This window comes from Cajanus cajan, chromosome 11 (genome assembly GCF_000230855.2).
Source record: "Cajanus cajan strain Asha chromosome 11, NIPB_CcT2T_4, whole genome shotgun sequence".
Lineage (NCBI taxonomy): Eukaryota > Viridiplantae > Streptophyta > Magnoliopsida > Fabales > Fabaceae > Cajanus > Cajanus cajan.
Genome location: NC_138527.1, coordinates 26588010 through 26604548, shown reverse-complemented (window position 1 = coordinate 26604548; position 16539 = coordinate 26588010). Strand labels below are relative to the sequence as shown.

General features: G+C 29.1%; 1 protein-coding gene across 7 annotated transcripts; it reads left to right on the top strand.

Annotated features, from left to right (window-relative positions):
- The first annotated feature begins 8110 nt into the window (after window positions 1-8110).
- On the top strand, window positions 8111-16013 carry LOC109790547 (putative WRKY transcription factor 57). Of its 7 annotated transcripts, none has more exons than XR_002238947.3 (6): window positions 8111-8720; window positions 10477-10620; window positions 11182-11575; window positions 13721-13822; window positions 15116-15275; window positions 15627-16013. XR_002238947.3 is itself a non-coding variant. In XM_020349734.3 (4 exons), exons 1-3 carry the CDS (start codon window positions 8380-8382, stop codon window positions 11558-11560), a joined length of 864 nt encoding a protein of 287 aa, XP_020205323.1. In that variant the 5' UTR covers window positions 8111-8379; the 3' UTR covers window positions 11561-11575; window positions 14099-14973. The 7 variants fall into 7 exon arrangements, 3 of the variants coding, with proteins under 3 accessions (XP_020205323.1, XP_082922409.1, XP_020205322.1); XR_003803195.2 differs by having other exon boundaries at window positions 13675-13822; XR_002238948.3 differs by lacking the exons at window positions 15116-15275; window positions 15627-16013 and adding an exon at window positions 14099-14973.
- Window positions 16014-16539: the final 526 nt, after the last annotated feature.

Sequence of the window (16539 nt, the reverse complement as noted above, 5' to 3'; positions counted from 1 at the left end):
TAGACAATAATTTCAAAAGTTAATGACATAAGTCTATTACTTTATTTCAATATGTAATGTTTTATCATCTTAATTTATTATACTCAAGCTTTATTAATTGTTTAATAGTACCTAACGATATTATGGAATTGTTGTTAATGATAAATAAATAAATTTTCTATTTAAACATACATGAAATTGGATATTATTAATTAAATTCTCAATACAAGTATTTATCTCATTTATATTCATGGAATGTACGGGTTGTATGACTACTAGAATAGCAACAAACACAAACCAAAGCTGAATTATTATGTTTTTTTTTTTTTAAGATCGATATTAAAATTTAAAATATTAATAGAGCCCGTCCAAGGACAAACCGTTAAAGTTTCAACCCCGAAATCGGAGGAACAAAGACTCACACAAGGAACTCATGGAGAGATGGAACACATTTGGACCAAATTCAATGAGCTTTAATAGACTCAACTACTTAGGATTTGTATGTTTTATGTGAGGAATTAATTATTAACACAGTATTTTTATGTTTTTTTAATAATTTTTTAAGTTAACACAATGTATAATATATGAGTATATATATACACACATATATATATATATATATATATGTATATATATATATATATATATATATATATATATTTTTTTTTTTTCATCTCATAATAAGTGCAGTCCTAAGTTATTTTACATAAAAATAAAGAAAGTCAATAAATAGATAAAAAAGTATAATAATAACTTTACAAAAAAAAATTATTAAAAATGATACAATTCAATAACCATTTTTAAACTAATATCAATAAGGGTATAGATGTAAAAAAAGGTAATTCATAAACATTGAAAAATTAACATAATATTTATCTTTGAGACTTAATTTTTTTAATATAACACTTAATTCTTATGGAAGGTGGAGGGTAAAATAATTTTCTCAATAATTTTGAATTTACAAAAAACCTGAAACTTGAAGATTCACGAACCAATTATATTTTGTGACAATCTTGGTAAAATCCTTCGTGTGGAAAGAGACCGCTAGATCCTATATTTAATGTTCGTGGCTAGCAAGTAGCAAGTACGAACGAATTTAATTACGGACAAATTTATCTTTTAATTCTTATATAAAACAACAAATTACACCTAATTATGTTAATATATATATAGAGAGAGAGAGAAAAAATATATGTTGACAGAATTATCTCAAATTATTTAAGAAATGAAATAATTAGTTGTTTATTCTTTTCGTTGGTATACTTTTCAACAGTCGTTTTTATTTATTTATAATTTAATAATAATAATTATAATATTGTATCCTTTTAATTATAAATTTATATCTTTTTAATTCTATTATATACTTATCGTCTATGAAAGAAGAAAAAAAATGCAGATTATATTAAAAATAAAATTTTCAACGTAAACAAAAAAATGAAGTATACTTTTAATTTTGTATGTTATTTTAAAAATAAATAAATAAATAATGAAAAGGGTATAAAACAAAAAAGTACGAATTAGCAAGTGTAGTAATAGTTGACAGTACCAGTTGATATAGTTGTAATTAAGCAGCGCTTTAGGATTAAAGCCATGTCTGTGCACCCAACGACATTGCATTAAAGCAATTATATTAATTGGTGCATTGCACCACAAGTGTATTTGTGTACTTGTGGAATTTAGGGGGTTCAAATAACCAAATTTTCTTTATTTTAGTTATACTTTAAATAACTATCCAATGGATGAGAGGATCTTTAAATCAAACATTAATGTTTACTTACTAATTAATTGAAGTTTAAAATTTATTTTTTTAAATTGAGGATCAGTAAAGACCCACCAAAGAAATTTCATTTTTGATGTTTCTGGCCATTAAAGTAAAAATTTAATGGTCACATGATATAGGTTGGTATAAGTTGCTTATGGAATAAATTGACACAAATAATTCAAATTCAGTACAAACTTGAGTTCTTGAATATAGTAATAGCCAAGTCTAAAAACACTGTGTTATCAAAATTTGTTGCTGAAAATTGAAATGGTGGGCCAAAGTCCAACACTGAAAATCAATTTCGTTTTGTTGAGAAGTTCCACTCATCAAATGATGTTATCGATATTAACTCAAACAAAGCACGCATTATTCCAACCACTTGCTTTTCTCAAATTCTTGTTTAAGTAGGTGCTGTAAAGGGTTCTATTATTCCTTTCACTTATCGTTTATGATCAAGCAAGGTGCCTTTGCTAAAATAGAAAAAAAAAATTGTTAGCAAGAAATCATGATATTTACACTTCCTTTTTGTCTTTAAAGTCTGTGTTATTTTGATTTTACTTGATTGTTAGTTTAATTACTAGAAATGATCCACCATGTTTTACATTATTTAATGCCTTTTTTCTTGTAAATTTGAAACGTATAATCATGCTCATGAAATAATATAGAATCTTTCGGTTTGCTCATGCCCTAGTCAACTAGTGAATGGGTTTGTATGTCATATATTTCTTCAAAAAAAAAATTATGTAAATCAATTTGAGTTATAATACTCAAAAGCATATACACATGTTATCAACAAATTTTTGACATATTGAAGAAAGGAAATCAAAGAAAGATTATTCGGAGAAAGCTAAAAAAAAAAAAAAAAAAAAAAGGGTGTTCAAGAATTTAAGGTGATCCAAACAATATAAGGTTTGGAAGTTAAGGTAGTTGTTGTCATTTTAGAAGTTACTAAGGTTGTATTCGTGTAAGGTCAACATTGATGCATGAGTTAAGGGTTAGAAACACTTTACACAAATATTTGTATATATCTAGGGACGTTTGTATATATATCTATATTATTCTTTTTCTTTTCTCTAGTATAATATATTGTTACTTTCTTTTTCCTTTTGTTTTAGTTTAGTTTCTGAATCCTGTTCTGGATATCATTTCTTTGATTGATACTCATGATAATAAATTCGTCATTATACACTTACTTTATATGATATTGATTTCATAGTATTGATCAAGTTTTACTTAGAAATTATAATTTGTTGAACATATTTAAGTTGAATTTGTTAGTTCAAAAATAAAGAATTCACTGAAGGAAATCCACGAAAAACAAATTGGCACGTACGGAGTGAGACTCGTTTGTGTCAATCATAATTCATTTAGTCTTAAATATGTTACATGAAATTTAGAAGTGGTAGAATTATGTCTACAGCTAATCAAGGTAAGATTAATAATAATGAAGCTGGCTATGATGATGGGAATGTAGTATAATAGGTTCATGTGAATGAAAATGTTAATCCTACAATAGGTATGGAAATTACTTCATCTCCTATAGTAGAAAACATAATAGGACAAAATGTGAGTTGAACACAACTTGCATTGATTAATGTTACTGGGTAATGCCCATGGGGTATGCCTTCAAATTGGAGAACAACACAACCAATGAATATGGATATTCCTTGGAATTACTCCATGCCTAATCCTTAAGTTCATTTGTCTTCATATGGGTATAATGCAAGCCCACATGGAATGAGATTTGTAATGCAAAACCCTTTTCAACATGTAAGGACGAGCCAAGAAGGTTTTATGGTTAGATAAAGAAGTTATATATCAACTAGTGTAAACAATCAAACAATGATGACCTTTAGACAACAAATGGATCATAGAAATCATGGTATGGTGAACATGCTTTCCACATAGTTATCAGCAATTATAACTCCTCTATATGAATTGATCAATAGAATAAGATAAAAATTAGATGGACATAATCAACTCTTGAATTCAAACAATGACAAGGTATAGAGAAAGACCAAAATCATGGAATAGGAAATACAAATGGTTTGAGAAATCCTATGGTAGTAAATTAATAGGGAACAAAATGCAGTTAGATTTCTAAACCAAATATGAAAACAAAAGTCAAAATCCTCAAAATCAACCACAAATTTACAATGAAAACATAGATTAAGTGGTTAAACAAGAGTTAAACTAACATGGTTTCAATATAGGATGTTATAACCAAACGTATTTTGTTTATGCTTTTCTTGCAGAATATGTTATACAAATTGAGTTACCAACGGGGGGTTAAAATTCCTAAATTCTCAAAATTTTCTAGAGCGATTAGAGAGTCCATAATATATCATATAGCGAGATATAAAGTAAAATGTGGGGACATAATTGCAAATGAATATTTAAAAATGAAATATTTCCCAATTTCTTTAACTGAGAATGCATTTACTTGGTTTACAACATTACAATTAAATTTGAATAAAACTTGGTTTCAATTAGAAAGGAGTTTTCATGAACATTTCTTTTGAGTAGAAATAGAAGTTAGTTTAGTAGATTTAGTAAAAATTAAACAATCTCGTAATGAATCAATAAATAGTTATTTGAATAGGTTTAGGCAAATGAAATCTAGATGTTATACACGAATCCCTAAACATGAGTTAGTAAGAATGGTTGATCTTGACCTTGATTTTTTGATTTGAAAGAAATTAATTAACAATTAAGGGACATGGGCCAATTAGGAAAAAAAAGGTTAGAAGGATAGAACAAATTAAGATCAAAAAAGAAAAAAATGAAAAAATTAGATAGATTTGTTCAAAGAGAGAAAATTTCTTATGTTAATAATTCCAAGATACATGAAGACATAAGTTTTGAGGATATTAGTGAAGAAATAGAAGTAAATATAGCAGAATTACAAACTACACCTACTTATACGTGTTAAATGCTTAAACCTGGAGAAATTAATTTGGAAAGAAAATCTAATAAGAAGTATCGTACATTTTGATTCGACTAAAGTAAATAAATTTTTTGATATTTTGTTAAAAGATAAGAAAATTGTGTTACTAGAAAATCATAAAATTCCTCATTTTGAACAAAGAAATGGAAAAAAGTTTCGTAAATACCATAATATATATGGCCATTGGACTAAGAATTGTATAAGTTTCAAGGATCTCATTGAAAAGGCAATTAGTGATAGTCATCTAGCTTTTGAGGAAAAAGAGATGAAAGTTGACCCAGATCCTTTTAATGCTTAAATAAGTTATGTTGAACCAATGCAAGTTCTAGTTGTAGATGGAACTGTTGATAATGAAAAATTTGAGGGTGCTAAGCCAATCTCTAAGGATGTTTGGAAAAACTTTTAAAGGATTTCTCGAAAGAAAAAGAATAATGACAAATTTGAGGGTGCTAAGCCAATCTCTGAGGATGGTTTGGAAAATCTTTTAAAGGATATCTCAAAAAAAAAAAAAAAAAGAAGAGGAAGTGGAGGAGGAGAATATAAAAAAAAAAAGTGACATTATATCCAAGATGTAGTGTTGTGCTTGATCATTCTATTATAATTTTTTTTGAAGAAATAAATCAAAATGTGAAGTTACAAAAGAAAGTAAGCTTGAATGTTAGTTTCTCTATGGAGCATGAGCATGCTCCACAGAACAATGCTCCTTTAGGTGTGTTTGGATGAGGAAATTTAGAAATTCAAGAAATTTATATTTCTTAAAATTTGAATTACTTTAATTTTAATTTTCATCATTTTTTAAATATTTTATTTAGATAAGTCAATTCAAATTTCTTAAATTTTAAATTCTTAGTTTGGATATGATAATTTGATTTTCACTATATGTGAAATTGATTATATATATATATATATATTGAGATTTTAATATTAATTTTATAAAAATAAATATTAGCAAAATTTTAAATATTTAATAGCTTTAGAAATTAATATTGATGTATAATAATTTTAAAAAAAATGAATATTTAATCATTAAAAAAATAATATTTTTTTATGTCGACTTTGAAAGAGAGGTGAGAGAGGTAGGAGAAAAAAAATGAGAGGAGAGAAGAAAGAATAGAAAGAGGGAGAGAAGAAGAGAAAAGAGAAATAGGAGAGAAAGAGAAGGGAGAGAGAATGAGAGATGGAAGAGAGAGAGTTAAAAGTAAACATAAGACATATGAAAAAGGGAATAAAGAGATATAAAAGATATATAAGTGACATAAATAAGAAAAAAAATATGAAAAATTTTGAATTCTTATTTTTTTGAGAGAAATTGAAATTATACTATTTTAAGAAATTTTACAAATGTTTGAATTTCAAATTTCTTGCAATATCCACATAAAGTATTTCATCTTAAATCATTTGAAATTTTTTTTAAAAAATAAATTGCTCTATTTAAATTCTTAATTCAAACACATTATTAATTTAAAAATATAAAAATACATAATTCATCAAGATTTGACAATACTTACGTGTCTAATTCCAATGTTCTTGTTGGTAGATGGAATGGTCCTCCACACTTTGAAAGTTATAATCGAGGAAAACAAATATCAAATTACAGTAGTCCAATGTATGATGGATCTAAGTTTTATAATGATTATCTTAGGAATTACAATAGGGTTACTTGGTTTCTTATAAATAACATGGCTATGATAGAAAAGACATCAAAAGATGAGAAACGCAACTTTTGAAGGACTTGGGAGAAATATAAGTTTTTGATTTTTATTTCAAAAAAAAAAAAATCATCAAAGAAGATACCAAGATTAGGTGACAAAGAATATATAAACCCTAAACCTCAAATCATAACCTTTCATTATCGTTCCTAGTTTCTAAAAAAAAATAATAAAACTTACAAAATAATAAGTATTTATAATAGGGAGGTGAGGTGATTTAAAGATAATTACGAAATAAAATTATCATAAAAAAATATACACGAAAGATTATATTAACTTCGTAAATTATAATAGATATAAAGTCTACTCATTTATATTTTGTCCTTGTAATTTTGTATAGACTCTTTAAAAAATATTAACTTCAACATAGGGCCTAAGTCCCTATATTGAAAATTATTTTAACTTTAACTCTTAAAAATAAGTTAATTAATAAATAAAAATTATATAGACTCTTCTTTTTTCTTTTACTGTTAGATATATAAGGTCTAATATCTTGTGTAAAGACGACAAACTAAAACATAAATAAAGTAAATCATATTTATTCCCAAAAATATATATACCAATAGTAACCACCTAAACTAAACTAAAATAAAGAGCACAGTAACTTAACTAATTCAAAATCGGTAAAAAAAAAATTATGAGGACTTCCATGTATTTTGATTTCTCATGATAAAGACAACATTTAAGCATCACAATCCATTACAGAACGGGAATATATATATATATATATATATATATCGATGGAAAATAAAAAAAAATAAAAATAAAAAGTTTATGATTTAGTTGTTCTTATGAAATTATATATAGATACGTGAAGGCAATGCAATTTGGCCATACCTTGGTGACTTTATCATTAAGTCCATTTATTAATTAAAGTTTTTTGGTAACTGGGTTATGGTGCTTCTACCTCTGCCTTATATATATGAATTATCCTAGGAAGTAGCCTAGGGTTTATCCTATGAAAGGAACCTTCCATAACTTTGACAACACACACACACACACAAAAAGTTCATAATTTTACGTGCGGTTTATCCAAATCTTTTCAATTAAAAAACAAACCAAAGACTCAAAAAAAAAATAACCCATAGTTGATCTTAAAAAGAAGTTATGTATTGCGAATTAGGTTAAATAAACAATTTGCAATTAAAAAAAGTAACAATGACATTACGGCGCCAGACACAAAACAAAGAAAGAGAAAAACCCATGTTAATTACCAAAATATAAAGTGCAAGTTCAAAAAGGGAAATTAAATATTTGACATAGTATTTGTATAGTAGTTATATTATTAATAAATATTGTACTACATTATTTTTACAATACCCTTTTAGATTTTTTTCCTATTTATCTCTCTTTTATTTATATCCTTCTTTTCCTATTGTAAAAGTAGTTGCAGAAACATCACAATTTCTCTTTATACACAAATAAAAATATGAGATTAAGAATTTGTCTTAAAATCATAGTAACTAATATTTAGACGTGGTTTTTGAAGAATGAGAACATGTAAGAAGTTAGATGGTGAGGACTGAGGACTGAGGAACACGGTGTTCGTAGTTGATGGAGGGTCCAATCATTCATACGCGTGTGACCACTTTTCTTTCGTCTACCTTCTCACAATTAACGCTCATTTTTCTATCTTATCTTTTCCTTTTATTTATTTATTATTTCATAATTATTTTTAAAATAAAATAAATAGAAAGAAAAAAAAAGAAGTAGAAAACCCTTCGCTTTCTCTCTCTCCTTCGACTGTGTATTGACGAGACAACGCTTTCGAACGCTTTCATAAACTTCAAAAACTACGCGTCCCTTCCTCTTCTTCACAACCAAACCCAAACAAAAACCCTAAATTTCTCTCTCCTCTCTCTCTCTCTCTCTCTGTTTCCGCGTTTTCTCTCACTTTCCGTGATTCGATTTTCGATTCCGATTGCCGCCACCGCAGATCGCGTTCTTCCTTGCACAGTGCAATTCGCGCGCGCACTCCATGTATGGACGACGACAAAGACAGACCACCTTCCGATCCTTCCGCCGCCGCCGCTGAGTTCGCCGGCGACTCGAGTTGGACACTCGCCGCGGATGACTCCGACGGAGCATACTTTTTCTCCGGAGACAGGGAGCGAAGCATACTCAGGGAGTTCGGGTGGAACCTCGAACCGGACCAGGCGAACCGGATCGGCACCGACGACGGACTGTGGACACCGGTTCAGTCCTCTCTGAGCGGTTCGATTGAACCGGCCGCTGCGGCGAATAACCACTCGGTGTCTTCGAGCTCCAGCGAGGATCTTCCGGAGAAATCCACCGTCTCCGACGAGAAACCGCCTGAGATTCCGTGAGTTCGCGAAAACGCCAATAGTCGTAAAAAAAAATAGCTTCATCACTGCTTTCAGCTTTGGTTAACACTTGCTAACAGTTAAAGCTTTTCCTGCGTGCGTGCGTGGTTCTCGTGTGGTGAATCCGTAATTAACGTAAAAATTGTGGGGGAAAGTGAAATAAGAATAACTGAAAATCTCTACATCAACGAAATCACAATCGAATCAACTTGTGGTGGTTTGTTTGTATGTATAGTATTTTAGTATTTATTTTATTTTATTGTTTTCTTTTTAATTTTTTATTTTAACTTGTTCGGAGTCAGTGCAATTCCTTGCCCGTACAATCAGGAATCTTCTTCCCAAACAGAACATTTATAACCGACTATTTTTTCTTTCTTCTATAGGTGCGTTTAGTAATTTTCGAAAAGTCGTGGGCTGAAAAAAGTAAAAGTTTGGGGTGCAAAAGTGGAAAAAATGGGGTTGCCTTTTCGAGTGTGCGAAGTTTCAGCCCACGAGCACCACCGCTATTGCGGCGGGAATGGCGTGCTTCTAAGCCATTCAAGGCTTTGGAGAAAGAATGATAATAATTTAGTGGTGTTCATTATTTTCGCATTATTATTGTCTTTATTACACTTTGTTTTGATGAGGGTTTGAATAGTCAATGAAAGAAAAAGAATACCATAAAATTAATTGGGCTCCACTTTTCCTTTTATCTTTATTGTTTTCTTAAATGATTTATGCTTATTCCATACACTGCTCTTGAATTTTTTGGAGGCATTAATAAGATTCTAACCACCTGCAGCTTTTTGGTTCAAATTATATGGTCATTCTTACACTCGAATGTATAGCAGGATTTTTGCTTTCTAAGTATGATGCTTGTTCATTTCACTGCTATATGTGATAGCGTTGGCATTAATTAGCATTTTGTGCTCGTAATTATCATGTATGCAATACGATTGAATATAAGTTGCATACGACATAATGCTTCTTCCCTTAAATAATGATTGCGTGTTTTCATAGTAAGGCGGTTTTCTTTTTCTTCTCTTCTGTGGTCCATATTTTATGTTCATTATTTCTAATTAAAAGAAAATTAATGTTCATTTAGTACTTAGTTATTCTTACCAAGGTGTTGTGCGTCTTAGTTATGGGATGGTTACCACGCGCAACTATTTTTGTGTTTTTTTGCCCCCAATTAATGCAATGTGGATCTCATTGTTTTAGCCTTTGCACATAAAATGATTTTAATGATGATTTGAAGAATCTAAATTGGCATAAAGCGTGGATTTTAGTGGAATTAATGTCATCAATCTACAGCCTCTACTCAAATTATCATCCAAATTGATTCCTTGTGTTATGCCCATTTCACAAAGGCATTTCTAAATAATAACAATAATAATGATAGGATTTTGATTACTTTTTCTTTCTTATCCCATTTTGTTTACATGTTGATAGGTTTTACCCCACACACACACATATATATATATATATATATATATATATATATATATTTTTTTTTTTTTTTTTTTTGAAATAGCTGTTGAAACGTGAATTAATGCACATATAAATCGGAATAATTGCCTTAACTTAGTTCCTCTTGATTCAGATTGATGCTTAATGGATTTCAACAAAGTATAAAGGAAGATAATCTTATCATTGACTAGCGTTACCAAAATATCGTGTATGATTGATAATGGGTTGCAAAATAAAATTTGCTTCTGGTTTAGGTTATGACATGCTGCTTTTATTCTGATAAATTGTAGGTGAAATATTTTGTAGGTGTAAAGGTAAAAAGAAGGGGCAAAAGCGAATACGGCAGCCACGGTTTGCATTTATGACCAAGAGTGAAGTTGATCATCTTGAGGATGGCTACAGATGGCGGAAGTATGGCCAGAAGGCCGTTAAAAATAGTCCTTTCCCTAGGTTTACAGCTACCTTCACATCAAATTAAACTTTAATAATTACATTACCAAAATTCTTGCCAATTAAAGTCTCAAAAAATACGATATAAAATTGATTGTTTTGTGGCTCCTTTTGGCTTTTGTTGAATTTTCTTGTGTGTCAACATGAAATCATGCTAACATGCATTGTTTTAAAATATTTTTGAACCTAAAGATACGCTTCAGAAAAAGAAAAAAAAAGAGAAAAAAAAAGGAAATCTAATATGACAATTAATATAGCATGCGATGCATGTGTAACCAAAATCATTCCCCATTGTTTTTCTATGCAAGGATTTCTTTGGGAATATAAATATCAAACAATATGAAAAAAAAAATTATTCCATACATGATAGATTGCTAATGAAATTATCTATATTTTCTGTATGAAGGTCAGATGAATATTATTGGCGGCTATCAATACAAGAGTCTTTGTGCTAATCAACAATTTTTTTGGAATAGATTGACAATGATAACTGCAATAGAAAAGGTAACCGACAACATTGCGCAAATTAATTATTCTGATGCATTAATATGTCTTTTGCAGGAGCTACTACCGCTGCACAAACAGCAAATGCACGGTGAAGAAAAGGGTTGAACGCTCTTCCGAGGATCCAACGATTGTGATTACTACATATGAAGGGCAACACTGTCATCATACCGTTGGATTTCCTCGAGCGGGAATCATTAGTCATGAAGCTGCCTTTGCGGGCCAGTTGGCTCCTACAATGTCACAATTCTATTATCCAATTCAATCACCCAGAGAGAACAGTACCTTTAGTTCTATTTCTCAGCCTTGCCATGCTCAAGATGAAGCTGGAGGAGGATCCAGTGCTATAATGCCAACTGATGCATCGTCACAGCAGCGTCCCACGGATGAAGGGTTGCTTGGAGATATGGTACCCCCGGGAATGCGCATCAGATGAGAGCATTATTTGATGGTATATATATCTCCAACTTTACATATGATCTTTCTATCCTTTTTTTTATTATTATTTATTTAGTCGATTGCATTTTTATGGGTTTAAGGAGATTTTACAAAACTAAAAGCTCGGATATTAAGTTCTGAAATCTAAATAATTTAGGAAGTATATATATCAAGTACAGTTCTCATTTAAAGAACGTGAGAATTTACATACATATATATATATATATATATATATATATATATATATATATATATATATATATATATATATATATATATATATAATTAGCAAAAACCAGTTTAGCAGTTAAATTTTTAAGAGTTCTATTATCATCAATTTTCAGGGTTAGTTTTAAAAATGAAAAGGTTTCATTTAAAGAATATTGATTATAATTTCATAATTTTATAAAAAATAATATATGCACCAATAATTTAAAATTTTTATAATACATCCAATCACTAATAACTATGGATGATAAATTTGTACACATTTATAATTACTTCTTTTAAAAAAAACGTAAATAATCAGTTTAATTATACTTTTTATTATTCATTTTATATTATTTATGAATTTTGTTATCCAACTTTAAAAATTATATATTTTAAGACGATTATGTTAATTATTACATGTCATGTTATTTTTATCTAAAATTTTGGTGTGACATACATATATATAATGTCCTGATATAATATAATATTTTAATAAGTCATGTTGATAGTTAATGTGTTATATAATGATCAATTAGCAACTAGACAATTAATTAAAAGAGTGTCAAATTATATGAAAATTTAAATGTTTGATGAAAAAATTTGTTATCTGGAATGTTGTAAAATTCACAAATTCAATATGATAACTGGTTTTAGAACAAGGATGCATTTTTCTGAGTCAAATTAATAGCAGTTTGTGGACTATGATAAAATCTAGAATTAGTATGTTCGCAAAATATAAAAGGGATTTGCTAAACTCTAAATGCTTATGTAACTAAGATCGATCTATATATAGCTATGGTAATAAATTATTTATATCGTGTGCCTCATAAATTTCTTAGTTAGCTAGCTCTATTAGATATTTTTGAGATTGGAGACTAAAACAGTTGTCTGTTTGAGAAATTTTTTTTTTTTTTTGTGTTTAGTTACAAAATTGTTACTTTTATTTTAATCTTGTTTCCAAAAGATTTTGTGCAGGAAATAGTTAAAAAAAAAATCAATTTTCATTATTTTATGTTTTCAATTTTATACAAACGTTTGAAAATAGAATATAAAGTGCAATTAATGTGTCAATTTTGTAGTTGAAAGTAAAAATAGATAACTAAAATCGTTTTTCTCAAAAAATATTATCCTTAAATTTTGCAATATTAGTAGAAGCAAAAAGTTTGGAGATGGAAAATGTGAAAAATTTTAGTTTTGATGAAGTATTATTGCTGGTATGTATTGGCCCTTTTTTTTATTTTGTAAAAATAACATTTTAGACTTTTTTCTTATCCATAAATGGCCTTTTAGATTTAAAACCAGTTAAAAATATATATTAAGATAAAATTTAATTACAATTTCTTAAAAGCGGTTGATATTATTCTTTAATTAGAATTAAAGTTTTATCTTACTTATATACATTTGTATTTAAAATAAATCAATGTATATAAAATAAATCTTATTAACATACTTTTATGTATGTTATTGAAGTAAAATTTTAGTTTTAATTATAGAATAATACCAACTATTATAAAGGACATGTACCTAACTTTTGTTGAATATATTACTCCTTTCAATTCTTTATATAAGAAATAAATGATCATACTTTTTGGTCCAAATTACGAGGAGCAAATAGCTACTAAAAGATGCTTTAATTTTTAATTTTCTTTTATATCTTATTCTAGTACGTTTATCTCAACATGTATATGTATTTATTAATAATTGGTGTTGGCTATGACATTATAGTATTTCATGACTTCTTATCCCGCCGTTTATGAAAAATAATCTCTTAGACTATTCCCAAACAATTATAGCATGATATGTATGGGTCGGCCAATATCATTTTTGCTTAAGATCTGCTTGCCTGGGGTCGTGACTCCGCATCATTACTATCATAATGCATATTTCTTGGTGGCTACGAAGTTCTCTGGCACTACCTTTTCTTGACTCATGATGATGTCTTCATCAGCATTTAGACATCTTAGGTTAAAGTATGCAGAAGACACCTTAAGGATGAAAAATTTACAACTCATGTACTCAAAGATATTGCTCTTCAAATGCCTGGTTCTAGGTGCGTTGCTTTTGAAACTTTACAGTTTACAATGAACTTTTTTTTTTTTCAGGAGAAAAATAGAATGGCTTTGGAATTATTTATTGGCTAAATGAGAGACATTTCATAAGATATTTATATTATGTGAATTTATACCGGAGAGAGACACTTTATTTTGTTGTTTATCTTTTCCTCCAACGGTTCTTGATTTGTTTAATCTTCTTTAACTCTCGACTTTTTATTTATTTATTGAAAAGTCAGCTCCGCATGACATTTCTGTTTCTCTTTATTGGGCAGATCGAGAAACTTTGCTAGGTCTTCAGCTGTCTTTAAAAAGCCAATTCGATTAAATTATATACTGACTCAACAAAAAAAATTGTTGTCAGTCACTTTCAAAGAGAACATGACATGTCTCACGATGGAATTTCACCCTCAAAGTGAGGATATATAGGTTTATATGGTCATATCTATTAGTGTTTCTATCTAGTAAATTGTGGCTGAAAAAAAAAGGACATTGTTATTTAGCAACTCCACAATTACAGCCATCAATTTTATGTAGCTTAATTAGTGATTATAGAGGTACTTGTACACCGTACGCGTACACCGTTACGGTTGGTGGTAGTTATAGAATATAGATAGGTGTGGTTGCTTCCAAGGACGGAGCCAAGGGGGGACCTACGGGTGCCACGGCCCCCCCAACAATTTTAATTTTTTTTTATATTTTTTTTATATGCTTTTGATACTTTAATTTTCATTTATTATAAATTATATATTATTTATTCTCGGCCCCCCAGTATTGAAATCCTGGCTCCGTCCCTGGTTGCTTCAAGTCAAGAATAAAGAGAAAAGCGAAAGGGAAAGAAACACCTTTTAGTGGTCAGGTTGCACGATTGTCGCATTCGCATCAGATCAAGTTGCTGTCAGATATTACCCATAACGAGTCGTATACGAGTTAAATGTGACTGGAAGTGCTACCTTCCTCAATATGATTGTGAACTATCCTCGTGTAGTGTTGTTGTCTTCGATGACTAGACGGTGTGGATGTGGAACCCAATCCATAAATGCCTTTGCCTTGCATTTAGTATATTGACTACATACACAACAAATACATGATCAAAGGAGCAAACGATGTTATGTCTGCATTATCATATTAATCTAGTGTTTTATTTTCATGATGTTGACTCACGAATCCATGTAATAATGCATGATTGGACTTGATCCATATCTAAATAGTTAATATATATCTCGTTATCCATGTCCTTCTATTGCCCCTGCATTGGATGGGCCAATAATCCTTGTCATGATTTGGTTCAGGTTGAAGTGGAGCTAGCACAGAGAAAATGCGTGCATCTTTGTTTTCTGCATACTCTGAACAAGTAGGCCACAAGCGGCAGCAATTTTTTTCTTTTGGCAGCAACTCCCTTTTATAGCCATCGAGAAGCGAATCTAGTATTCATGCATGGGTCGGTAGCAGGTAATTATCTATCTTGGGTCACATATATATATATATATTGACCTTGAGCTAGCTAAGATATATTTATCATTCATTTAGTGATACATATATTATGTATGTATACAATACAGTATAGATTATGATATAAACACTAGCCACTGTGCATAATGTATATTAAAGCAGCTCCCCCTAGGCTTTGTTTTGAACCAAAAATTGTCCTTCATATTGTAGAATTGATATGAAAGCTAAATGGTAGGTAGTAGAGTTTGATGAGCATTATTTATTAATCTATATATGCTGAATAGTTGATATATATATATATATATATATATATATATATATATATATATATATATATTTTTTGATATATAGATTTGCGGAGGCATTAATTAAGTATAAGTTGGTGGTGTGTATGTACGTGGGGTTGAAAAAGATAGGGCAACGGTAAATAGGAATGGTGGTGCGCAATCAGTTGCGTGGAATTCGATATTGCTTGGGAGTCGGCAGGCCACGTTACTTTATGCCACTCACTCCACTTTCCACTTTCCACTTTCCACTCCTTTCCTTTTCAGATTTCACCCTCTCTCTCTCTCTCTCTCTCTTTTCATTTCCATGCTTTTCCTTCTTTCTTTATTCTCTTTTACCGCTTGTCCCCTCGCCATTATGGTATATTTGGATTATATTATGTAAATCATTGCTTAATTCAACCAGAAAGTTGGAAATTATATCTTTAAAATTTTCAATTATTATCTGTTTTAACGTGCGTGTTATATAACTTCTCCTGTAGTAATTTCACTTTTGTTCGGTTTCTTACATTTTTCTTTTTTTAATTATTATTTACTTTCATTTTATATATAGAAAAAATCAATTCCTTTTATTGATTAATGTTGTGACTGGTTGCGCTTTTTAACGAATATTAATTTTTAAATTAGATTTTATTCTTTTTATTGAATGTCAACTATGATCATTTCTTAGGTATTATACTATTAAGTATCAAATTGCATGAGAAAATAATTAAAGTCGTATAGAAAATATATAAGAGAATATGAATTTACCAAAATATACATAAAGAGAATGTCAAAATATAAATTAAAAAATATTTTTATTTGTATTTAAAGTAAATTATCATCAAACTGAACCAACTAATTTTTTTAAAAAAAAAACCAATAGTTATTCTTATTTAACTTCTTTACTTTGATCGTAAATTTAAATTCTTTTAATTAATCAAGCAAAATTGTGTATTATTATTATTATTATTATTATTATTATTATTATTATTATTATA

Excerpts from the sequence above, each read along its gene's own strand:
- LOC109790547 (XM_020349733.3), top strand. The coding sequence starts at position 8,380 with ATGGACGACGACAAAGACAGACCACCTTCCGATCCTTCCGCCGCCGCC. Across the intron at positions 8,721-10,476 it reads GAGAAACCGCCTGAGATTCC|GTGTAAAGGTAAAAAGAAGG; the intron begins GTGAGTTCGCGA and ends AATATTTTGTAG. Across the intron at positions 10,621-11,181 it reads AAAAATAGTCCTTTCCCTAG|GAGCTACTACCGCTGCACAA; the intron begins GTTTACAGCTAC and ends TGTCTTTTGCAG.